At 34.3% G+C, this 27,706-nt stretch overlaps 1 protein-coding gene across 3 annotated transcripts in view; it reads right to left on the bottom strand.

The window, feature by feature from the left end:
• Positions 1-27,203, bottom strand: part of Mhcl (Myosin heavy chain-like) — a 68,818-nt gene extending 41,615 nt beyond the window's left edge. For 2 of the 3 annotated variants that reach the window (XM_065345612.1, XM_065345613.1), the window contains exons 1-4: positions 26,974-27,203; positions 25,631-25,805; positions 21,425-22,417; positions 20,040-20,174 (exon numbers count right to left, since the gene is read on the bottom strand). In XM_065345612.1, the coding sequence (XP_065201684.1) occupies positions 20,040-20,174; positions 21,425-22,417; positions 25,631-25,804 (1,302 nt within the window). In that variant the 5' untranslated portion in view covers position 25,805; positions 26,974-27,203. Of the gene's footprint in view, positions 1-9,436; positions 11,027-20,039; positions 20,175-21,424; positions 22,418-25,630; positions 25,806-26,973 lie in introns of those variants that run through there. The other variant, XM_065345615.1, reaches the window with a different exon arrangement.
• Between the last annotated feature and the right edge of the window lie 503 nt (positions 27,204-27,706).

The following is a 27,706-nucleotide window of genomic DNA, read 5'->3' as shown; positions in this document are numbered from 1 at the left end:
TCGGCCCGAGGCGATACCTTTCGCATTTTGAAAAGAAAGCGATGGTTTTCTCAAGACGTCGGCATTAATGGCCAATTGACAACGACATTGAAGAATATATACAATAACTTTCTCCACACCGTGATTTTCGTTTCGTTTTCTGTCTGAATATTATTTTCATTTGTGTTTACATTTCATCGATGATTTACACCCATTCTTAAGCAGTTCCGATCAACCGTTTGCGTAACATTACCGTTAGATAAAAACTTTTCGAAGATTACACACCTGTGTGATATAATTCGAATACATACGTAGGATTTTTTTTATGCGAGATGAGCCTACATCAGCGATTAATAACCAGAGGACGTATACTTAATACGATAGACAAAATCTACTATAGTTAATTCTATTCGTGCCCTATGTTTGTTGTACGTATGAATCATAGAAAAGGTACACCATAGACACGATCTACGCCCTTGAATTTTGCGGGGGCGTCGTTAAACTTTCGTTCTTTTCCTCCTTTTACGACGCAAAGCGTTCAATTTTTTATTTGTTAATTAGTAAAATGGTTTTCAAGGCTAGCTATAGCATAATCAATTTTTTCAAGTACTTGAAATTTTTCTCTTCTTTGCCTTCTCATTGAACCTTTTCTCTTTCGAACCGCGTTAATTGAATTTATTTACTAGAATTTGAGTGTTTGTTTGGAATCGGAAGGTTTTTGGCAGATTCCGAGTCGTATGTCTATGTACTTAGCGTGGTTTCGCGATGTCGTCAACACTTATACTGTTGATAGGAAAATTTTAAAAGTAGCCTTGTACAAGTTGTAAATGAAATCTGTCGAGCACCATATAAAAGCTTATTCATTCCATCTGTCGCAATAGAAACATTACGGGTCACAATTCCAATCATTTTTATTAAGCCTTGTGGCAGCTTTTATTATGTTAGCAAAGTAACAGGTGAAATTTTATGTAATCTATGACGCTTGAAATATGATATGTCTCTCGTAATGTTGAAAAAAAAAGAATCGTTTACGTTTCTTTTTTATTCGTAAGTAGTTATGCCTATACATATTTGGCGGTGAATTTTAGGAGAATACATTATTTCAAAATTTTCCATTTCAATAATAACATAGATGACAGAAAATTTTTCGTAACACGAGCTCGTTTTTTTTGTTTTTTGTTTTCAATTTACTATGAAAAATCAGGAAAAAAACTGAACTACGAAACTTGAGTGTCAGTTTGAATTTGTGTGCCTATACCTGGTATGTGTATAAAGAGTTTTCCATTAGTTAGTTCAAACTATGGGAATAACAATACATTGTAAAACAATAATGCAGTCGGTTATAACTATTATAAAGATCTTGAATTTGGAACCCATGGTGAGAAAATTTGTTCCCAGAAAAGTTGGATTCGCGATCAATATTCAAATTTTCGAAGTACAGAAGATTAAGTTTCTGATGAGTGAATTTGTTCCCAAAAAAAGTGATACCGCAGCGATGACAATGGACTATTTTTTCCTCAATTTTTTTCAACATAATGCATAAATTTTATTTGATATCCTTCTCTTACTCACTCATGTCCAGGAAAGATCTGACAGATGCAATTTGAAAACTTCTACGGCATTATTTAAAAGTGTTGTTAAAATTGGCGCAGGAGGTCATTTCCTTCACTAAAAATTGAAATCTCACCAAGAAAAAAAAGTCAATTCAAAATTACCCACCCGATTTAATTTCCTGCACGAAATTATTTCAGATTTTAAAAAAATACAATGAACCTCTTATTATCAATAAAAAAAAACTGGAATGATGAAAAATTTTCAATGCTCTCTGCAAGAGGGAAAAACGAGAAATGTTACATTTTTTTTGTTGGTATGCAACATGTAAAAATAAATTTTCAAATAGTCTTTCCTCATTTGTGACTTTGAAACAAAAAGTCGGTTCTCTTGCAGCTACACTTTCCGTTTTTTTTTTTTTCATTAATAAAAATCTATTGACAAAAATTATACTCTAGAAAGCGTAATGCACTCATGTGATACAATATGCTGGACAAGATCCGAACAAAATCAGGTTCTCACGCCGATTACGCATCGATCCAACCAGATTTCCAACATCATCTCTATGATCTGTCGTTAAATGTTTTCTCACGTGGACAAAAATACCTACTCCTCCCCTGTACCTCATCTCCTCTTGCATATCTCAACAACCAAAAAACAAACAAACAAGCAAATCTCGTTGAAATGAAAACTAGTTTCACGAATCGTAACGAGCACAACGTGCAGTATTCTGATCGCAAAACCTAACCGAACGAAAAATTACTACAAACTTTTACCCAATCTGGTTAATAATATTCACGTCCGATGAAAAAAAAAATAAATACTTCGCCATAAACTTTCTCGCAGTTGCAGGTACATCTCCTGAAATATTTTTGAAATTCATCATCGCGTTGTTATAAGCGACTGCAGGTAATTTGTTGAGTCTAATTGACCATCTCGATAATATTTCCTTTATCAAACGATGTTGATTATACGACCGGTACATAAACTGAAAGAGGAAGTGCATAAACGTGTTCTTCTTTTTCCTCACCTTGTTTATAACTGTACCTGAAGCTGCCTTAACTATCTACATTAGCAATGTGTTTGATCGCAATAAGCAAACCGAGTTGTCTCATAGAGAGAATACGACAACGACATAACACTATACTTAATTCACTTATGCACTGTACACTGTACAGCCATGAACTTGAAGCGATAGTAGGTACCTAGTTTTGATTCACATAAGTACAGTGCAAGTTGACCACCAATTTATTGAATAATCGATCTTAATCCATACATTGATCTAGAAACAATGTCAACACGATACAAGATTCACTAAGGAAACGTTCGATAAAAGCTAGGTGAAATTCGTCGCGATAATTTCACTGTGGTATTTTTCCATCCCGATGAGAAGTACTATCAATAAGTACCGTAAATAAATCAACTGTTGAATAAGCATTACAGTACGTTTTGATTAATTTTCATTCTAGACCAGAAAAAAATACATAGAACTCGTTTAAATACTCAGGTATTTTACTTTCCATTGCACCAGCTACCGGATAGATAGATAGGTAGGTAGGTAAAGGTACATTGGTTAGATTAGGTTAGGTTAGGTAGCTCTGGCTGCCTACACAAATATACATAAATCGTATCAAAAATATACACTATACGATTTTAATAATTACAAAACCCGGTTATTATAATAATCGTTTTGAACGAGTACTTCCAAGGTCGTAGAATATTTCACGGTCGTTAAACCAGTAGTAGTATGCAAAAAAACAACGTTGGCCGAAAAATTTCTAGCCCTAAATACCCAATATTTACAATACACACTGGTACGAGTATAAGCCATGTGCAAGTACATATTATACTAACAGAAAATAAAACACTGCAGGCTTTTTCATGTAGGTTATACTCGTACTTCAGTTGCCAATTACACTCTAAACACACACATACCTAGACAGTTCTAATGCCCCTTTTTGGTATTTTAATATAAAGAGTTATTGTACATTTACACCTAGTTATTACCCGATAACTTTCTGCCAATAAATGTTTTCCAAATACTTGAATGGCGTATGCTTTTCGTATTTTTTTTTTGTTTTTGTTTTCACATGGGCCATTCATGTTTGCAAGCCCAAACACATGACTATGTAATTGCTAATATGTATGTAATGTACGTACGTACATTACATACATTGTCAATATGGCAATACACGTGTAGACAAACATTGAACAAGTGAACACATATAGTTTATACATACACATGGTAAGGAAATCATACAACGTGTATCCTGTTTGACTGACGGTGAGTTGACCTTGTAAAAATAATTTTCCCAAAAAAAAATTACAGCTATGTACCTTACTTATGTACATTTGATCTTACATGTAGGTAACTACTCAGTATTCTTTTCAACCCCCAATACTCCCTTCACTATCTTGCTATTCGTCTTTATTTTGGCTCACGAATAATATACACAACAGAAAAAAATACAGATAAAATAATTTTTGAAGTACTCGAACACAGCTAAAGTACGTATTCATTCTTAGTTTTAGCAAACATTTTTTACAATTATCACTAAACCCTCTTCGTTCCTCATTCATTGTACAATCATATCTTGCACAGCAACATTTTGAAACCATATGATTTTTACGAGTAGCAACTAAAAAATAGGTACAATAATTTTCTATGACCTTATTCGTAATTGAAAGGAGCGCCTCATAAAATTATCAATTCGATAAAAATCTTATTTTAAATGTTCATGCATTTTTAAAGTTTTTGAATTTATTTTTCGGTTTTTTTGATTTTTTCAAAATTCAAATAAAACCACAATCTCTATTCCAGCAATCGGCAAATGGTATCGGAATTCTCTAGAATTTCTGTAGGAGGTACCATGTGATAAAGCTACCCACTTGTGTGCGAAAAAATTAATTCAATTTCAGAAAAAAAGTCGTATTTAAAAAAATGATTCATTAATTAATTTTTACCTAATAAAAGATTAAGGGGAAGTTGACTTCAAAGCAAGTCGTCTTGCAGCACGTTTATACTTGCAGGGGTTGTTAGGCAATAGAAAGAAACGCCTGAAACGCCAGTAAGTGGAACGCGAAAATTAGTGGAAAAGTTTAATTGAGAAAGTGAGAGTATCGTAAGTACTCGTAAAACATCGAGTTTCATTTCATATTATCACCGCGTTTTTTTGAAATATGATAATGAACGTAGGAGTTCTAGTACAAGTGTAATAAAACTAATTGGCAATTATGAAAAAAAGGGGCGAGAGGATCTAGATCTTCATTTCAGGTGATCAAATTTGATCCGTAACTCGTAATTACAGTGGATAGTATAGGTACTTAAAGGTAGCTAGCTAGATATGTATTAGGGTGGATCGAAAAAAATTCATAGTCTTCGATTTCGCTGAAATTGGAGTATGTTGGAAATTTTGAGTTTAAATGACCCCAAAAAAAAGTTTAACCCCCGAGGTGCCCCTGCGGTGGAACTGTGACCCCCCCCCCAAAGTGGTGTTATTTTGGACAAAATTGCTGTTTTTTGAATTTGAAAGCACCGGTCCCCAATTTATTTTTTCGAAAACGGGTAGGAATCAAAAGAACTATTTTTATTTAAAATAGCAAAAAAATGCCGATTCGCGACTTTTCAAGCGCTTGTTGCAGGGGTTAGCGGGAGTCAAATCAAAACACCAATTATGCCATTCGATTCGTCATCTCAAATCGCATCTTTTGATTCCTAGTCCTACCCGTTTTCGAAAAAATTGGGGACTGGTGTTTCCAAATTCAAAAAACAGCGTTTTTGTCCAAAATGACTCCACTTTGGGGGGCCACAGTTTCAACGCAGGGGCACCTCGGGGGCCAACATTTTTTTGGGGTCATTTAAACTCAAAATCTCCAACATACTTCAATTTCAGCGAAATCGAAGACTATGAATTTTTTCCAATCCACCCTAATATGTATGAATGTACTATATAAATTTATGAAACATCGAAATCAAGTCGAGTATAGTACTATTGTTGAGGAAAAAATCATTTTAAAAAATGAATGAATTGAAATCAGATGATCAAAAAATTACTTCTTATTAAGCAAGTAATTGCCTTGAATAATTGAAAAAAAAAATGACTTTTCAATTTGAGCCATAAATAGTTTTAAAGAAATGTAAATCAAAAACGATTTTCAAAACTGAGCAAAATGCCGTAAAAGTTGTTAAAGTAAAAGTGTAAAGTTCGATATTTTTTTTCATAAATATTTAATGCTTTTACTGTTATTAAGAAAACAGCGGTCACTATACATAACAAACAACTTCTTCAAGAATCACAAGTCTAATGTAGAATCATCTTTCTCAGAAATACTTTTACAGGGCATGTCGCCTACACAGGTATCGCCAATTAAACCCATTATCAGATGCTAACCTTTTGACATTTTTGCCACCGCGGTCTCCCCCGCTTTCCTGTTTATTCGCGCAATAACGCGAGGAATTTCCTCAACAAATTAACATAATGTATGCCGAAGACGAGGAAAAAAGGCTTACGAATTGCGCAACGCTATTTCGTATCTACGAGCAACACATAGATAGGTAACCAACACTTGATGAAAAAATTGAAAAAAAAAAACACCTTCCGACACGACCTTCCATCAGCATACGTGAGTATCTTTTTCAGCACTTTCATACGTTTATGTGTCGGTACACAAAGTATGTACATACTTTAGCTATTACTTACGGATATGATTTAAAAATGGTAAGGTAAGATGGGTTAGATGGTTCGACACTTCGACAGGTTAACTGGACCACACAGCATTGTGGCGTTGCTACGCGTGGTTGTTTAGCTTCATTTAATAGTGATTACCCAACCTGATTTCAACTTAACTTTTCACCATTTGCCTTTACAATTCAAAAAAAATGTGTTTTTTCATTTAAAAATACGCCTAAATGATGACAGATTGACTGGACTATGTTAACCATCAAAACAAAGAGGGAACAACTGAACTGGTTTGATCATGATTGGATTGATTTACTGTTCTAATTGAATTTCATCAACAATTGATTGTATGTATTAAGAAATTTTCGAAAACTTTTTGTACGAGAATGTTTTTTGTTTTTATTGACTTTTTTGTGTCCTGCGTGGCTTGACGATTGGTTTGGATAAAACTTGACTATATAGGCTTTCAGCTACATTTTTCACTGCTAACGTGTAAAAAATTGGGAACAATATTGTTTTCAACAGTTTCATGTAACTCCATGAGCTTGGTCCATTTAACCTGATACGAGTAATAAGGTTAATTGGAACGAAATGATTTTTTAAAAAAATTTTCTCATGTGGTAGGAGTGATGATTTTTTACATGTCAGTAGTGGAAAATGTGTCTGAAAGTCTACTCTGCAAGATGCAATAGTCAAGTTTTATCTGCGAGTGCACCTATCACAAACTCTATACAGGACACGAAAGAAAAAAAACGGTCCATCTAACCCCATACTACATACAAAATATATTTTAAAAAATTGCTCGCACCTGACTGGAAAATAAGGTTATGCGATGATATAATCCAAGTACTTATAATTTTTTATCACACCTATGGTCGGCTCGAGCCAGCGTATACAATTGCACAATCTCATGGTCTAATTTTAGGAGTATTTCACCAACAAAAAAAAAAACAATACGTTATGTAAACGGTGAAAGGACTAATTTCAACAATAACGCGCTACAAATATCTCATACGTAGAAATACGATATTAGCCTTCAAATCGAATACAACGTGAATCAAAGGAAAATTATTTAAAACTTGTTTCCTGCTGCGTTGAGAAGAAATTGAAAAAAATTGCCAACTTCTCAGGGCATCAATGACGCGACCACTGCCGACGATGGGAACGAAATCATCGATATTTAAACATTCAAGTCATAAATTTCCGTTGAAAAGTTGACTCATCTGATATTTTAATCATACGTGGAGAAAAAATTTCGAAAAAAAAATCTGCACGATGAAGAAGAAATCACATAAATGAAAACTCAATGCACACCTATAAAAATATACTGCACCATAGTGCATATTAATGTGAACAGCGAGCAGCATACCTAGTACATCTACATACCTACAAAATTTCAATTTTCAAAACGTCCATTCGAGTTGTGTACCTTTACCTATTCTAAACGTACGAGCGTATTATGTGATTTGTATTCAAACGAGTATTAATAATCGGCTAATTCGTTAATAAGTCGAATCGTTTGAAAGCTCACGTATTTGTTTGTTATACGATATGAACTCGAATCGGAGTCTCTCATAGGTGCACCCTGCTAAATATAGGCCTTATATTAAAACCGTATTTCTACAGCATAAGAGACCGGAAACGTATACTATACTCGTAAAAATACTTTATCGAGCTAATTCAACCATTGAATATTGTACAATACATGAGGAAGAGTTCACGTGCGCATCTAAAATTAAATCCTAAAGGGCAGCGTTCTCTCTCACTCTCACTCGAGAAACTTTGAGATATGATTAATGTTCTGTACGTTTAATTTATCGAAAGAAAGGCAAAAGCAAAATGGACTATATCAATTATGCGATGCTGTATACGGCGTGAATGTGCTTGTTAATTTATTTGCCTTGCTTCCTTGACCTTCTAAATACGTTAACCGAGACCGGTAAGTATGGTAGTTTTCAACAGTATGGCACGAGAGTGGAGTCTCTTCTTACGTTTAATACCTGAAAAAGTTATTAGGTCAAAGATACCAAAACAATGTTCCTCTCGTGACCCCTTGCTCGTGGCAATAAAACGCGCGGTTCACTTTTATGTCATATATCACATGATCCTCTTTCATTCGCGCGTTTATTGAACCTAAATCACGTACAATGCAAAGATTATGAGAGTTGACAAAATTCCATCATTTTTTTTCTCTTTCGCTACGAATTTACAGGACAGTTGAATGCCATTAGCACTTTTTAATATTTGTCTAATGAAATCCTGTCACGTCTGACAAAATCAGTTCTGATATGATTAAAATACTCGGATAGACGCTCTTTTTCAATTTTTCTGCTCGAAAAAAACAAAAAAATTAACCAGAAATGGATTAAAAAATCAAAACACACTTCTTTTCAGCACATATCAACGATTAGGGTGCATAGCGATAAAAAAATGGAAGATTTTCACCTAATTCAGCGCGAGACCTTTATTTTGACTTGAAAGTCAATCAGAAACGATTTTAGTCCCGGAGGTGCCCCTGGAGAAGACCATGACTAAAGCCAAAAAAACACGATTTTTAAGAAAATACTCTTTCTTTGAAGACACGTATCTTCCCTCCAGAGGCACCTCCGCAGCTAAACAAAATTTCAAGTTGACTTTCAACTCAAAATGGAAGGTTTCCACAAAATCTAATAAAAATCCTCAAGTACATATTTTTTTTTGTTTTTTGTTTTTCATGATCCACCCCCCAGAAACGATATACTTTAATTCGGTTTCATTTCAGAGGCATTACATACCTATTTCCTTATCATCAAATTGAAAAGAAAATAACTGAAAACACTGCAACTCGAAGGGATTCGACTTTAGCAACATTCTGGGTGAACAGAACCAGAATTCCATTTGAGATTACATATACTGCAACTTTTGAGCCATAAATTGGTGATTGGCAATAGCCTATAAAAGGAAGACTCACAACAAAATCTTCACGAAAACTGAAATACATACATGCGAGGATCGTAAAAGACTGCACCTACATCTAGCATCAGGAAGTGATTCATCGAGTAGGTAATCTATACAAATACACCAACACTTGTCGATATAATAATCGCGTAATTAACCTCTAGACGCCGTTTAAACAAATATAATATGATACATGCACGTCACTTGAAATTGTCTTTTCGAGCTAATTTTCCTCGTATCAAGTAGGTACATACGATAACGAAGAAAAAGATTAAGTAGGTGCTAATTACCGGTACATCCGATTGTCGGCGAAAAATTGGCAAACATGATGTACATCCATTCGATTTAATCGGCGAGCTATCCAACGTACCAGGGAAAACGGACGATAAATCTTTATAGAATGAATTTTCGGTGAAATCGGCGTTACTCCTCTTTTGCATAGATTCGTTGTACAATTCGTACGAGTAAGTTGTTATACTCTCCAAGGAGGCGTCATTTCTGGCACGAGTAGTACTTTTACCATTCAAATTAGATTTAGTTTTCAGACTAGACATAGGAGGAACAGGTTTCGATGATTTTTTGCGATCTGAATCAGTCTTGGTGATAGGGTTTCTGACCGGGTCAGGTTTCTTGAATTCTTTCGTTTTTGAGTCTAAGCTAAATTTAGGCATTAGTTTCTTCTTAGCTGCGAATTTATCACCGGCGAGAGTGGTGGCTGGAGTCGGAGAAGAGCTCATGGAATCTTTGGAATGACTTCGCGTAATAGGCGATTTTTTCGCTACAGTTTTATTAATAACGGTAGCATCCTTAGGTATCGAAGGAGGGGACTTCTCCACAGGGATGTTTCTTTTTATCAAAACACCGGTCAATTTTTGTTTATTGTCGATATGTTCGTTGAGACGTTTCTTACGTACGGCGTCATTCGGAGTTGGTTTCTTTTTCGGGCATAGTTTAGGATCGGTTTTAGGAGTAAATGGAGAACTACCGATGATGATTTCTTTGGCGATGATCAACGAGCTCAAATCGATACCGCCGTTCAGAGCAGTCGCTGATGGTGATTCTACGGATACGGTGGCAGGATCGCTGCCAGTTTTTACGTCCTTTTTCAGCAACTCGCCGACTACTTTGACTTTTGGTGGATCGTGCATCGTGTCATCTTCCATTAAAAACGCATTAGTCGACGATAAAGATTCACGACCGCTATCCACGTCGCTGCCGTTACTCTTGGAAACGTCGCCGTTTTGGCCGACCACGACGACAGCTCGATCGGTCTCGTCATATCCTCCACCGTTGGTGGTGATCTCCGGCGACATGGCGAACGATTTGGCCGACATAGGGGTACTTTTAAACACGTTCTCGGGCGTTCGAAATTTCAGCATTTTTTCCTCCTTGGTCTTCACAGATAGCACTTCGTATCAAGCAACTTACAAAGGTAGGTAGATACCTACCCGAAACTAGACGCGAAATTCAACACCACTTCGCCAACACTTCGCACATCGAAACACAAAAATACACCAATTTATCGTTACGTTCCATTTATCTCGAGCATGATACATTACACGAACCGAATTCACTTCTCATATCATCGAAAAACATCCGTTCGTCGAATTTTTCTAATCAATAAACGGTGTCTTTCCACAACTTTCGTACTCGAAAAAACCAAAAAATAAATTACGAGATCGTATATCGTTCACGTCGAGTACCTACTTACTTAGCTCAAAAAAATTACGAAGAAAAATCGCGCCATAAAACTCAACGTCACGCAATCATTTTTCGCGCAACAAAATACACGTAAAAAATCGTTCGAAACGGGAACTTCGTACTGAAAATCGAACCATCGACAAGCTCGACTTTATCAGCGACTATTCGAGGTAACTTCGCCGATATACTAGCGTAGTATACATAAGATCGTAGCCGACCAATTACCACCTCTCTTCGTGCACTGACTTGATAAATAAATAAACAACGTCGAGACGACGAATCGTTCTCGAACCTACACCGCGAAATTAAGACAACCCGGTTCGGCTGCGGTACTCGTGAGTTTCATTTCGTTTCAAGTCGAACTGGTAGTAGTATGTAGTACCTGTGCCACAAGACATCATAAGACCGGCTAAAAATGCTCGATTCGAATCATTAATCGAACATTTACGAGATTAAGGTTCGAATAGCAAATTAGGAGATATTTTTATAGCCATTTAGTTTCGTTTTCTATCGAGTATATGTAGATGTATACTTAAATGCATATGACGAAGACGGTAGAAAGCTCATCGTCATCATCATTGTTTTGACAAGTTGCAAGAATGAGGAAAAATAATACGCGCAGATGATGTTCTGGTCGATATTCTACTTTTAGAAAATCAATGACGACATCGCAGCATCTCGACAAGAGAAATTCATCTCCAATCTGCGCCTATAACTGCGTATCATGAAGAGAAAAAATTAGGTATTTCGAGAAACACGCGAGCTCTGCCTTTGCGAGGACCGAAGAATATAATTTGACACTTGATCCGGGCGTTTACCGATTTGAAAACTCGACGCGTAATTATAGTTATTTTAGAGAAAGAGAGAAAAAAACAATTTGTAGCTTAATTACGTATTTCCTTAGCATAGCTTATAGGCTTACACTACAATACGCGCCTACATTCCATCATCTATTGTACTATTTTACTCATTAAGGACCGAAAATTTCCTGTACAGGCTGTACATATAATTAATACACCCTCCACACTGGCGTGCTACTCGCCACACAAATCTGAAGGGAGCACCTACCTAAGTATAGCAAATGTTATAACTCGAAGATTACGTCTTTGCTCAATCTAAGTGTCTCGTTTTGATCTGCTCGCTCTCTGCATCTTGTACATAACAAACATACGTAGCTACAATATATACCTAGTACCTATTTATTTTTTTAAATTGTTTATTTGGGAATAGAATGGACATCTTAGAATAGTACCTACCTATGTTTCAACCATATCAATTTCCATTCAACAACAAACATAGCCAGCATCAACCTTTCCTGTGGTACTTACTTACCTATATTCATTGACCCATCACGCTCGCTCATTATAAACCCTCCTTTAGAACTATGATATAAACAAAACATCCCAATCTTGACAGATAAACTAGATTGATCATTATCTCATCTCATTAGACGACGAAAATTCCACAATTCGAAATCGAAAATCAAAAGCCTAAATTTCAAACCTATTAAAAAATCGCACCATAGACATCACTAAGATCGCCAAAATGAACGAAAATAGCCATCCAGTACGCCCATATACTTATTCGTCAACCTCCGCAAAATTGCGAGAAAACTGGCTCAATTACAAGACACACCTTCAGCGTACAGGTATCTCACATAAATTACCTCGTTTTTTTGTTTCGATTTTTTTTTTTTTTTTGCAACAGCGACACCACAGTAGTCCGGAAACACGCGATTTGAAGAAATGACTCGAATGTATTCGATAACAGGTATTGTTTTGTTTTTTTCAACACGTATAAACTTAAAATTTAGAGCAAATGAAGGGGAAAAGAGGGAACGTAAAACGAATTGGCAGTTAGGAAATTTTGTTTTATATTTTTTTTAATGTTTGTGAATTTTACTCAGATTATATTACCATGAATGAAATTTTATTCCGCAATTTTGCTATTGTTGATATGTTTAGATTTTTCATTGCACAAAATTTGAATTTTTTCAAGAATATAAAAATACAGCAACTGGCAAGACACTTTTCATCAGCTAGTTTGGCCAATATCATTTTTAATATTTTAAAAAAAACTTCTGCTAATGCAGAGATCATTTGAAAAGTAATTCCTCGAGAACTCTCTATCTAAAAAAAGAAAGAGGCAATGGGTAAAATTAAGAGAAAATGGGCTTCGGTACTGATTTAAAGACAACTACGTGCAATGGCGGGCTTACAAATATGTACCTCCTACTTACCACAACCAATTCAATTAAAAATTATAAAAAACAAAAAACACCAAAAAGTGATTTTTCATGGTGGATAGAGGTACCTCTTTCTACACAGAAGAAACACAATTTTTGACCGGAGAATTAAATTAATCGCCAATGAAAATTCAATTTATCATTTTCATGAATATTCCGAAATTATCTGACTTCTCTGAGGTTCGTCGAGTTCCCTTTAAAATTATTCATAAAGTGAAACGTAATCTTTGCTTCCAAATTTAAAATGTCAGGTAATCGAAAACCGTAAGTAATAATTTTCTTTCAATTCCGAAAACTTCATTAGGTATAATCAGCAAAATTGACGCAGTTCAAGTTGAAGAATCAAATTGTTGAGAAAAAAAGCTCGAATTTTAGACAGAATATTTTTTCTCAACAATATTTTTGTTTTGAAGCTTTTTCAAAACTAACGTCAGATAATAAAAACATCACACTCAGGATATTTTTGTCAACATCTATTCACCCCTTCAATTTGATAGACAGCATTAACATATTTTCGTCAATAATTTTTCCTCAGTGATAAAATCTCACAGCTAGACATCTAGCAACAAAATGTAATGCCTAAACTACTCTGTAACATGGACAATTATACTATAGGTAGATACATGAGCCAAGTAGGCACGATGTACATACGATAAAGTTTTCTGTACAGGTTATCAACAGTAAGAGATGATAATTAAAATTCAACTGGCATGTTATTTATTCCACCACAAGTATCATTAGAATCTACGATTGTTACATTTCTCGTGTTCCATTACAAATTTAAATTTAAATGTGAATTTAACAGCGATTCTCGAATTTTACTAAATGACCATAATACGAGTAGGTAAGTAAAAAAAATACATAAGTATGCGAAAGATACTTATAATTTTTTCGTAACTTTTCTACAACAGGCTACCTGTGTGTGGGTGTATTTTTCAATCAGATAAAACAGCAACATATTTTTTTAATAAAGCAATTTAAAAATGAGAACGACGTTAATTTTTTGCTAACTTTTTTCATAAAATGGTAAGAAACTGAACTTTAGCAGTAACTCAAACACACGATATGAGATCACATGGACGAGTACCTCTACCTACATTGATATTTTGAAACAATTATGAGAGTATTGCAAAACTCGAGTGGTCGCAGAAGACTTCATATTTTGAAAATATGAGAACAATTCAAATATCATTATACAACTTGAACCGAACTTGGCCTGTTTCATCATAGTAAATACTTTCCTCTTTAGAGTTGGTCGTATTGTTGAGTTAAATATGTCAGAATCCAGACATAAAAAATATATCGCATGTACGTATAGAAACGGCGCAACACAAAAAGTAAGTTGAATCTTTCAACAAGATCTGCTTTCTTTTTTCCAAGTAGAAATATGTACAGTCCGTGGCAAGTAATTTAGGCGAGTATTTTTATTATTTTTAAATTCCACGACACATACCTCAACATCAACATCATTCTGATCTACGAAATTTTTTTTTAAAAACCTAGGCCAATTTATTTTGATACCAAACTCGTGTCATAAACGACACTCTTGTCCTTCAAATCTCCGAAATTAACAAGCGTTCTAATGAAATTCCGCATACATACAACTTAAAAAGTTGACCATATAGGAATACAAAAAGGAAAATAAATCAATTTTATTAACCCGGTCACGAAGTATTAAACCATCAACAAAAAGCTTACATTGCGCGCTATCATTTTCAAATCATTTAACGCCACAACTCATTTGCAATCCTCGATAATCTGCGCAGTTTTCGCTACTGTCGAGTAAACGAATGTGAGGAGGGGAAGATGAGGAAGCTGCTTAATTTATGATCAATTGATCAATGAAAAAAACAGCAAATATTCTAAACACGAATAAAATGACATATTTTTTTCATACTCGAGGCTTTGAGTTGACTTTTTTTCACTTTCTCAAATCAAAAAAAAAAAAGTTTTTCAAAATTAAAAATCCATAAAAAAACAGTCTTCCTTCCTTCATCTCACTTCAGAAAATTGACTTTTAGATACTTCATAATATTATAATTTTATAACTTTCAATTCCTAATCCATCATTAAAAAAAACTTATCCCTTTCCATTCCCTTGCTTCTACCATCCACCAAAATAATTTCACCCGATTCATGATCTAAGATCATTTTCATTAATCCCTTCAATTATCCTCTCGGACAAACCAAACTGTGACAAGACGTCTAACAAAATTTCCAGATTGAAATACAGAACGTTTACAAAACCTTTTCAAAATGTTTACAGAACGTCAAGCAGTTAAGCACAGTGTAGCACAAATTTTACACTCTTCCTGTCAAAAAATACACCTCCAAGATTTGAGAGAAATTTTCGAATTTTCATCTGCCCTCTTCCTTTTGATGAATTATAAAATAAAAATCAGTCTTCGTAACCGAGAGAACAAAAAAAGTGCTTTTCTTGTTGACAAATGAGTTACATCTCGTTCAACGAATATTTTTGCGTCGCGTCGACCGAAGTCAATGATTCTGTCGGTATTTGTCGAGTTGGCTCGATTGATAAATTAAAAACTGCATCATATGCATAAAGATAGCGACGCGGATGTTGCAATTTATACAAACGCAGAGTCGCAGACGTTGGTTTTAATTTCTAATTTACGATCGCAGTGTTATCATGAGGTCATCACGAATTCATAACCAAGTAATTTTTATAGCCTTTTTACCATTCGACTTTTCGACGAAATGTACCTTGATATTATCATATCAATGCTTCATCACTTCGGCCTACAAGGTTCAATATCGGCAATCATATTAGTAAATGAGGGAAATTAACGTGAACCGAGACAATAGCGAGGTTAATTTAAAGGGTTTTTGCGATGCGAATCCTTAATCGAGCGAATTTATCGTCGAGTTATGCACTTTTAAGGACGCAACTTTTGTTTCTCCCACGAGACATATTTCTTTCTTCGAGCACGAGCACCAAGATACTTTTCAAATAACTATACTGTATTCAAAGAAAAGGACGACCTTCGACGAGAATCGAGCAAACTTTGCGAGTTAAATTGGAAAAGCCTACGTCTAGCGGGTTATTATAAGGTGATTAAATCGATATCCTCACAGTGTTCGCAATAGACACCAGAGTCATTTCGAACATCATCCTGAAGCTTTTCAAATCTGCAAAATATTCCCGATACAACGATTCGTCGTCGTCGTTTTGTATGTACGTATTATCTCGCACAAATCATGCATACACCCTGAAGATACTTCTAAGAAAATAAAGCATTTTCAAACTTCGCCTTTTTCGCGTGTAGGTAATAGGTATATCTAAAGTGTAACTAATCATTTTGGGAACGATGCCTCTCGCTTCACGTAGCATATTTTATTCATATTTCTCGTCCACTTCATTTTTACTATTACATGTATTGTGGCCAAATATATATGTATTTTATCTATACATCATAACGGCAGCTCGATGCTCAGCTCGCTAAAAAAGAAATATGAATTATACGCTGGACACAGGTATACAACCACAGACTCTGTACGGCGGTGATTTCCACACAAGCATGCTCAAATATATTACACTATGTACCATTACCTACTTGATAAATACAAATACGTGCGTGAATAAGACCCGTATTACTTTTTGTTGACATAAATAAACGCATTAATTTAGCATACACGTCGCCTCGCGCCGCACTTCCACATTTACCTATGTACCCCACCTGATGGTCGTAGGGCCACCTTTCATAACGCCATTTTATGCATATTGTATGAAATTTCTAATATAATTTTCTCCGTAATATTAATAATACAACAATGACCTCTGTACGTGTTGCTGATACATTTCAAGACAATACAAGGTGAATGTTAAATTGATCACGAGCGAAAAGAAAGCTCCCGTTGGGTTTCAACTGACCGACGATGACCATCATAGAGACCTATAACAACTACAGGGTTTATTAGAAATGCTTCTTCAGCTAAGATTCTTTGCCCACGGGTCTTCAAGTACCTTTCAATATTATGTACGCATGAAAATTTTTTTTTCAGATTTGGAATCAGGAAAAATTGAGAAAAAAGTTGAAGAAAAACGATACATCTTAGAAATTGATACCTAGCTTCAAAGAATACGAGGTATGCAATCGAACCCGGGAACGTCTGAGACAAAAAGTCATGTCATAAATATCTCAAAACGATTATTGTTTACCTTTCCTCTGTTCAATCGCGCACAGCGTATGTTTTAGACATGATCAGGGCACAGTCTGAAATTATCACCATCAACCAGAATAATTTAATCCATCACTTGTACATGAAGGGACGACCTTTTATGCCGCATTTGGTTTTCCAACATTCCTCTGGTGACAGAGTTAAAGGGGAACTGGTTTCAAAATTTTCAAGATATGTAATCTGATTCTTGAATAAAACTAATATTCAATTTCAATTCACATTTTATTCTTAAAGTTCTTCCAAAATTAAACAAAAATTAAATTCATCATTTACCGTGGTGGATCAACGTAATCAAATAGGTACATAATAGTAAGTAAAGTAGATACAACAACAATGACAAGAAAAATTTGGCAAACAACTAAGATATTTGACTGTTTTAACTTTTTTTATCAATAAAAATTATCCATTTTTTTACGAAATACCACATCACATTCACAACTACACATCGTGGTGAAGTGGCTAGTACATAGGTATATGCATATGCACATGCAAATGAGAAGATGAGACAAGTAGAAAAATGTTGCTGAGTGAAAATTTGTTAATCCTTAACGACTAAACGATTTTTTTTTGTAGCACAAATATGGGTAATTTGGTACCTTTACAGAAATTTGCGATTTAGAAAGGATGAACTTAGGTACTTAACATCCACACTGTTGAAATTACAGGAAGTCTCGTCACTGAATAACCTCTCAAAAACCACCAGCACAGGCAACCCATCTGAAGAACACGTATGCATGTTTGCCTAGTCCTGGGATTGAAAGGTACTGAAGATGAGTTATGCTCACATTTGACACCATCCCTTACTCCCATGGAGGCCATGGATGATCAAATAATGGTCCAGCTGGACCCACAAGGCTCCGCATTTTAATCAAGTTGCAATAACAATTGAAGTGTACATTACGGAGTATCATAGTATGTACAATTGTACATATCAAAAACTTCATTCATAATAATAAATTTGTATTCGTAAATTATTCATTATGAGATCATCGTTATCACATTTTAAGTTAGTAAAAATTGTAAGAACAATAAAATTATCGAAAATGTAGAAGATTAAGGATTGGTGGACGGCACAGAACCGCTGCCTTTGAAGAATATTGTCGATTTGTCGCCAAGTCAATCTGACACATATTATACACGTGGTTAATGGGCATAGTCAACAAACCTTCGATCAAATCAACTTTGAAGTGAGAGTGGAGGAAAAAGATGAATTGAAGATGATTTCAAAAATGATGATTCATCCATTGATAACGTTTCCTAAACGATTTTAATGATATTTTAAAGTAATACGTACGTATGTATGTACGAGTATGTAGGAATGTATGTACATATGTATGTAGATGTACTAAGAATTCGCTCACAAAAATGCAAAACAAAGTGTTATATTTTATCATAGGTACTGTTACTGGTACTCGCATAAAATTAAAAAAGGAATAAGTAAATAAAACACGAATTTTTTTCTATGAAAATTTTATGGAAATCGAATTGACCAAGTTATTTACATTAATTCACAGCTCAAAAAAATTATATTCTACGAGAAAGTCTAAAAATCCCTATAACAGCTGTTTTGAATTTTCAAAAATTCACAAAAAATACAAAAATAAATTTAGCATTTGAAATTCCGGTAAACAGGGCTTTCAAGACATGCTCTTTTAATCAAGCTTCGTTTCGTTCAAATCGGAGAGTGAAATCAAAAGTTTTACTTGTCAGCAACTTTTGCAGTAATTTCAAGAACATACACAGTTTTTGCAATTCTTTGACCCTACTCGAATCATTTTCGCATTTAGAAAACCGAACATAGGTACACGTTTAATACCATAGGAAAAAACCTCTCAAGGCGTCTTTCTGACCAGCAACAATCCATGGCAAAAAATCAAAAATCAATAGGGAAAAAGTATTCCGCAATCTTTCGCATCGCGTATTTACACATAAATGGGCTCTTCTTGTTTATTTTCAACCAGAGGCCATTAAACTTCAAATAAACAAATCGGCTTCCAAAAATCTAAAATCTCGCGCGATAAAACAAACTTGGAAATATACTCAACTAGGTCACTATCTTCATGCTTAGCACTATTCGTAGCATCAAATTTCCAAACAGTATCAACCAGAATACTTAATAAAACAGTTTGAAATGAAAATTTCAAACGTAGGTAGAAAGTTGAATGACCGTCGTTGTTTTGGCAAATTTCATTTACCATAGCTTATTAAAATTTATTTTTAGAGGATAATAAATCGAGGAATTCGATTAAAGCCACACACTCGAATCTCGATTATTAATATTTTGCATTTCACGTAAAACTTCCGTATATTCTTCTCACACGGGGAATGGAAATTTTGACAAAATGTTGAAATTATTTTTAATTAAACGTAACGTTGACGCAAAGTATATTATTAAACTGAACGTAGTAGGTACTTTATTTTCATCAAAAACGCTTCGAAAGTTTATTTCAAGGTTTTCGATTTGAATACAAGTATGGTAAAAGTCGAGAGCAGGGTTCTTTTCACGACGAATAAAATTGAAAATCGAGTATTCTTCGGCAGGTATTAACAAGTGCGCAACCATGTGCAAATCCGAAACGAGTCAAGTTAAATATTTACACGGACTTATTTCAATGAAAAACGATGAGATCAATATTTACATTTGGCTCGATTATCGAAAAACAAACTCTTAACCGACGACGACGGAGATATGATTTTTCATTTTTTATAATAAATAGAGTCGATTCAAATGTGTCATTTTCAATTACCTTGGAGTGCTTGAATCTTTTGCTGCCGCTTCTTCGTAATGTTCCGCATTTTATATTCGTATCGTCTAGTTCTACAGATGTGCCATCGCTGCGATATCTTCTGCTTAATTCGCTAAGTTCCGGCAAAGGTTGAACCTGGAAAATTATCGAATGGATTTGATTAATTTTTAAAATGTGAAAATCATTGTTTATTCGACAGATTATGTAATGAAGATGGCTGTTCTTAATTCTGTTGAAATCCTGTGATAATTTAAATTTATGCGAAAAATAACATCGCGTAGAAAAAATTGCCTACATCAAACACAAAAGGCATTCTTTAAATACAGATTTTGCTGAGAAGTGTTTACCTCAGCATAAACCTTGAATTATCACTATACTTCTTACGTTACGTATTATTATCAATAATCAGTAAAGCTCAGATGAGCACTCTTTTCAAATTTTTCAAATCAACATAAAAAAAAATCACGTCCAGCAGTCCTAAAAATTGTGGAAAATTTAGTGCGAGATTGGTAATTCAAACTTTTTTGGAAAATATGACAAAGAAGTCAATTTCTTGAAAAATTATTTTTTTAGAATGTAGGTACATTATTAATCTATAAAATTTTGAAAAAACATTTAAAAAAATGCAAGCACTTTTAGATTTTTTTGAGATACATACAAATGTGTTTTGCAGTCGAGGTTGGGGAAATGAATCGACAAAAAAATGTTTTGATCTACCGTAATGATAACTAGATAACTTTTCAACATTTCTTCCATCTCTCTGATTTCTTTTGACCATTTTGCAAACAAAACTCATCTTTGATCTTAGTCTTTAAAAATCAAAATATAACGAAAGAAAGTTTCCAGATTATTCAAAGTACATAATTTCAACTTGAAAAATCCAAAGACATCTGATAAAACTGAGTACGAACTAGGGGGAATAATAATAGATTGTAGTCCAAATAAATAGCAATTATTGTAACGAAAACGGAATCAGCTAATTAATGAAATTAGTTCTCATTGTTTCAATCAGTCTACGACGTTTGAATAAATTAAAAACTGTGTTATAGTGGCGAGTTCAAAATGAACAATCGCATCAACTACTCGTAATTGTATCAATTTCGGAAAATAAAAATCAAATGCAAATAACAATCGAGCAAAACTAGACTGCAACGACGTTAATTAACATTCGAAGAGTAATAATACATCTCATGAGAATTTAAATACATACTTGGCAAAAAAAATTCAACCCACCCACGTGACAAAATTTACACGGTTATAACCTAAATAATGGGTCGTTGCTTTGATTAAACGATAATTTCATCAAGATAAGCTTCGTGAAAATACATATTTAAGCACATCAAAAGTAACTCGATACCAATGAAAATGACCATACTTGAAATTACCTTAATTTGAACGCTATTATCCGATGATTTAATTAAGTCAGTTATTTCTTCTCTGCTTTTGTCTTCTATCGAAATTCCATTTACTTCTAAAAGCTGATCACCAGGTAAAAGTCCAACCTCTTCAAAGTTATTATCACCGGTATTCATTTCAGCCAAAATGACAGATTTCAATTGGCATACACCGGAATTTCTACAAACAGTCATCACCCTTCGGATAGAGAATCCGAAATCGTTCCTGGGTGCTGAACGCCGTTTAATTATAACTTGCCGAGCTTTGGGTAAAGGCGCCGGCTCGATTTCAGGTAACGGGAATTCAGAAACGGCATCATCCGGTGAACTGTTCACCAAGACGGTGGAAAATCTAGAATAATATCCTTGGCCCTCGCCGACAGGACTAGAACTAAACGGAGGCGTAGCAAAGCTGCTATTAGTAGTTGAATCCGTTAGACTCTCAATGCTGGGCGACTTTGGGCTGCATTTATCGTAATTGGAAACGTATACCGGAGGAGGCATTAAATGCGAATCGCTTTCAGCGTTAAAATTCGTTTTAAAGTCGACAACGTCTTCGTTTAGAGCTGACGACGAATTCGTTCGTAAGGAATTCGAACGATAAGGTGAAACGTCTGCGACGTTTTTTAACGTGCTGGGATCGACAGCTTCGCTACTAATGCTATGCCGAAAGTTCGACTTGGAGTTCACTTTCTTGGGCGCTCTAGGAGGTAGCGGAGGCAGAGGTAGAGCACGTTGTTGTAATTGTTGCGAGGTTACTGGTTGTAGTACGGCGGTCGTGCTACCCAAATTACTGTCAAAGCTATCGATAGGACTGTCTAGCGAGGCTGCGGCGTTGAACCCGTTTAAATTGGTGGTTTGCGTTAATGGGTTACGACTCATGTCACCGAAAAAATTCGCACTGTAGTCGGCCGTAATTCCGCTGGGCAGTTTTTCTTTATCTTTGTCTTTGCGTTTTCCACGTAGTTTCAGAGATCTGCGAACCTGAAACAATAAAGCGTTTTTAGTATTTTTTTTTTTACAGCTTATGTGACGATAGGAAGCGATAAATTAATTCATCTTTTCAATTTTTTTTCGTCTCACAAAATCAATTTTTCAACATTAATTTTATAAAATGTTTAATTAATCAGAAACTGTTTCTGAAGCATGGAGGGAGGGGGGGGGGGTACATCTTTTAAAATATCAACGTTCATACAACTGAAACACTGATTCAAACAGTTTATACTCTAATCAAGTTTTTCGCTGATATAAGTTACTTCGGGAAAATAAAAACTCCTATATTCGAAATTGAAGAAATTAAAAATTACATTTTACGCTACATTTTTTTTCTTAGAATCATGAGTAGCTGGAGGAAGAAGGGAATTTCCAAACAAACTATTGAATGCTTTCATAAAATCATTAATTTTTCTTCACTGCAGGTTAAAAACAACATGATATTTGCGTTATTTCTGTAGACGCACTTTTTTTACAGTACGAATTTTTTCAAAGATTTTTATAAATTAATTTAATTATGTATTATTTTTACATTACACTGTAATATTTATCACAATTTAAAGAGCCACTTCGTGGAATACATGAAAATATAATAGAATCAAACCATTTCCACCTACTACTCGCTTAAAGTACAAAACCGTAAAACCATTGAAATAGGACAAACTCTTGTATGTAGTAAATATGACTTCTGTTTGAAAATGAGGTTATGCAATTGTAATATTAACGCATACCTATAATCTAAAGAATGCACTTAACTGATTTCTTATTCGATAAACAATCAAAGCTCCCACTTAGATACTAATAGACAGAAAAATTGAACTGAAAAAAAAACAATTTTGAAATTTTTTCAAATTGAAACATATAGACTCTCAATATTTTTGAGATAGAATCACAAATCCATATTTTTTATGTTTCTTAGGCATTTCTGAAAAGTTCTAAATTGTATGATTTCTTAAAATGTACCTACTCTCTAAACTTGAATCAAAAGATTAGATCCGATTTTATTGCGAAAACACCCAGAATGAAGTCATGAACCAATGAACTTTCAATGCCAAATTGACCAGAAGAATTGCTCGAAATCATTAATTTAGGTCATAATTACAAAATGAAATGAATATTTTTATTTAGTATGTAAATTTCACACAGTTATTAAAGCTACAGTTTGAGAAAAATGTCAAAATCCAAAAATCAATTGGTTTGGTAGAGAACCGGTAAGTGAGATATTTTCAATGATTTTTTTAGCAAATCAATAATTACTCTGCTTTATGATTATTAAAAATTGACTTGAAACTTTGTGAAAATTCCAAGTTTCAAAAATCTACTAGAGGCTCTAGCTCCAGGAATTTCCAAAAAGTAGCTGAGGAAACCAAAACAACTGAACCTTCTGCAGTCAACTTGATAGCGCATTGAAATTAGAGAGCTCATTTAGGTAAGATGTCTGCTGGAGAACCCCGAACTGTTCAAAACACACTCTATTTCGTAGGTCGAAAATAGGGTATATCGATATCCCAAAATTCAGCTTTCTAGGTCGATTTGGTAACATTTTGATTTTTTCTATCATTTTCGAAAAATGCACTCAAACACTTAAAATTTTGGTCGGGAATATATTTTTACGTGCTCTTTCGATCTAGCTTTTTCCGGTTCATGAATTTCTGCTTGAGTCCCATGTTGGAAAGTAAAATTTGTGATTTCAGCTGACCTGTCAATCACAATAGTTTCCATTTTGTTAGGAAAGTCCAACTTTTTTTAATATGTAGAAAGTTTGCTTTAAAAAGTTCAAGGATGTCCTCTTTTGAAAAAAGCTTGTTCCAGAGGATCGGCGTGTGAGGAAGGGGTACGGTTGCTCCATAAGGCATATGTCAGACTATGTCATTGTCATTAAAAAAAACATGCCACTGCTTGAAATTTTTTTCACTTTTTGAAAAAATATCAAATAAGGGCTCAACATTTTTTTTTGAAAAAGTTTCACCAATAGTAATCAAACAATTAGGTAAGCTTCTTCGACACAATGCGCATTAAATAAACCATTTTCCAAGAATCTGATAATTATTTTTTCAATTGGGGTATCTTGAAAAGTGGAGAGGAGAGGTGAAATTATAATTTATCTGCTCAGACAGAATGTACAAATAAGAATAGAGATGGAAAAATTGAGCAAAATAAAAGTTATTTTGAAAATGAACGAAACGGAAATACAGTGAACAACATGAAAATGAAAGAACCAAGCGAGAATTTAAAAACCGAATCTAAAATGGGAAAAGAAAACAGTAACAGAAAAGGACAAAAACAAATATTTTTTCATTCTTTTTTTCCTTTTTTCAATACAATTCAGCTTCATTCTTGCCGATGTTTCCCAGCTATTTCCTTTTTCTTTTCAAAAAAGACTCAAAAATCAAAAACGAGAACTGAAATTCGGACATTATTATTGATGTGAAGAAAACAGAACAAAATTTCAAAGTATGGAAAGAATCTAGAGCTGAGGACCAAGAAAAAGTAATCTGCTCAGCTTGACTATTATAGTCAATAGTGACCGAATGCTGAATATATTTTTGAATTTATCCCCTCCCCCTTTCCTCCTACTTCTGCGATTACTATCAGAGATCCTATGTACATACCTCTACCTACGTATTTTTATGAATTTTAAAATCATTTTTATTCGTTCATTCAAGATTCAAGTTTGGGTAAGTTTTGATGGAAGGTGATAGTCAAAATTGCCGCGTAGTGTATCTTAATATGTAGTGCACTTTAGATGGAGATGCAATAAACAAGAATTCTTGACCGATGGATTCTTACATCACCCTCCTACTCCCAACCAACTGAACTACATATTTCTGAGGGGAAAATAACTCATTTAATAAAAAATATAACATCTTTTCATTATTATCACATAAAAGATAAATTCATTACGGGAAGAGAGACAAATTACATAAAACATAACGGTAAAAAGGCTAAAGTAAGGCCATCTCTTTTCAATTATTTTTCAACGAAAGGAAATTAATTTCGAGTTTGACGATACCGATCACGATGACAATTATATTCTCAATTAGCAGAGTAATCTTCGTATGGAATATGCGAAGGCGAAGAAGACCAGTAAAGAAAAAGAAAAAAACCATCGTTACCATCAGCGAATTAATCAACACCAGTATTTTTTTTGTATAATTAAATTGCATTACCAGAGGAGCAATAAAAGTTAAATAAAATTAGTACCTCATCAAGGCGCAATAAATCATCGGCGGTCATAGAACTTTTTTCTTTCTTCTCTCTTTCTTTTCGTTCCTTTTTTTCTTTCTTTCGCTTCTCCTTTTCTTCTTTATCGATGGACGTTGGGTTGCCATTTCCGCTTGTGCCACCACTTCCACTTTTCTTAATAAAACTGAACATTCTGCGAAACACATTAATGATTAGTAGTTATCTAATAAATTGTAAAACACGTACGAATGTCATGCTTCATGAGTAGTACTTGAAGAGAAAAAAAACACGTTTGTGTTTAACACGTGTACTATGCGAAAATGCAACACACTCGAACAATTCGAAATTTCACAATTAACTATGTATTTCAGAATAGTCTACCTGTAGAACGATTTGTGTACCAACACGTAACACTTTTTTGCCAATATTTACAAACAATATTCATCAAAACTTTTCACGCGATTTTAATTTCAATCGTTTGCATTTCCCAGAATCAAAATTCAACCCAAATATCTCTAACTGTGCCGACGTTCTAATTGATCGAATTATTAACAATGCATATCGATTAAGTATAGATTTTAAGTAAATTATTTGTCAATGGCACACATGCACATTGGAATGTAACCGTATAGTGAAAAAAAAATACATACAAGAAAGAATGAATGACCTTGTAATGTAATGTATCTAGTTGTAGAGAATAATTCGAACCCTGTAGCCAATCTTTTCAAGCGTAAGAGCATTCTTCACTTTGAATCGAGCTATTTTACTCTATCACGCATCTTGTCGATAGCTGTGTGAAGATTGTCGAACATTATTCAATCAATTCTAACACTTCTACATCGTTATTCAATACCGAATACGGAATACTTGTTGTATTCTTCTGCCGGTTCGTATCGTAGAATTTCGGTACTCAAGTTTGAAAGAGATGATCTGATATAAATGGCAAAAAAGTGATAAAGCGTAATTTGCATTAATGCACCTCATTAATACCAAGGTAATTTGTTTCAAAAAGTCAAAGAACTGATCATCGAGTTTATTCTAAATTCATCATGGGTATTGCGCGTACATCATTTTGCAAAATACAAATTCAAAATGTATTCCTGTCTATGATGCATTCCTATACATCGATGTTTATATAATTGCAACGGTACTCTTGAGAAAGAACTAATGCAAGCACCGCCAGGCGCCAATTCGTAAATAAGCTCATGTGAAATATACACTCGTTACCCCAATTAGCATTATTCGAAAACGTATTAGCACATTTTACGAGGTATGCGTATTCGATTAATTACAACAAATTATACGAATCTACGATGGAATTCATACAAAACTGAAGAATAATTGAGTATTGCGGGCGTTACCTGATGCATGAAAATTGAAGTTATCACGAGGATTGCATCCAGCACTAATCACTCAATAATTCATACGGTCTATGTTCATCATCGTAGATGATTCGCGTTCAACTTATTCCAATTTTCAACAAATTTCAGGTGCCGACAGCAAAAATTACGAGCAAAACACACTACATAACACAAGTACAAAATAATGAAAACCAGTTGTAATGTAAACATTCATTGCGACGAAAACAGTTTGATCAGCTCTTCACGATAACAACGGTATTCGCGAAACTTGGCAGATTATTTACCGTAATTTACCGACTTTACCATAATAACTGATCTTTGGTGGGCAGATAACGAGATCTCGTGGGAAAAAATGTCACTTCTGTACAAAATTTTTTTTGAATTTTATTATTTTTATTTATTTTGAATTATTTTTTATTTCGTTACAATTAGTCAATTACTTTGTTTTTTAATTAAAACACATGGCGACAGCTGACAAGTATTGTATTGATCAACTAACTGACAAGACAAACCAGTACAAACAAACAGATAAAACAGAACAGAGCAGAGCAGAGCACTTGAACCTGATTAGTGTTACAAGTCCTTACAACTTACAATAATAATAATAATATACGACTTATACGAGACTTCAACCACCGCCCACCGCTCGACAATCGACATAATTAGCGAAAAAATCATTTCCGTACCCAAGACGCTATGAATATTGTACTTACAAAAAAAAATTATTAAGCAC

This window comes from Planococcus citri, chromosome 1, assembly GCF_950023065.1.
Source record: "Planococcus citri chromosome 1, ihPlaCitr1.1, whole genome shotgun sequence".
NCBI lineage: Eukaryota > Metazoa > Arthropoda > Insecta > Hemiptera > Pseudococcidae > Planococcus > Planococcus citri.
The sequence above is the reverse complement of the archived record's forward strand: the minus strand, read 5'-3'. Positions and strand labels throughout refer to the sequence as shown.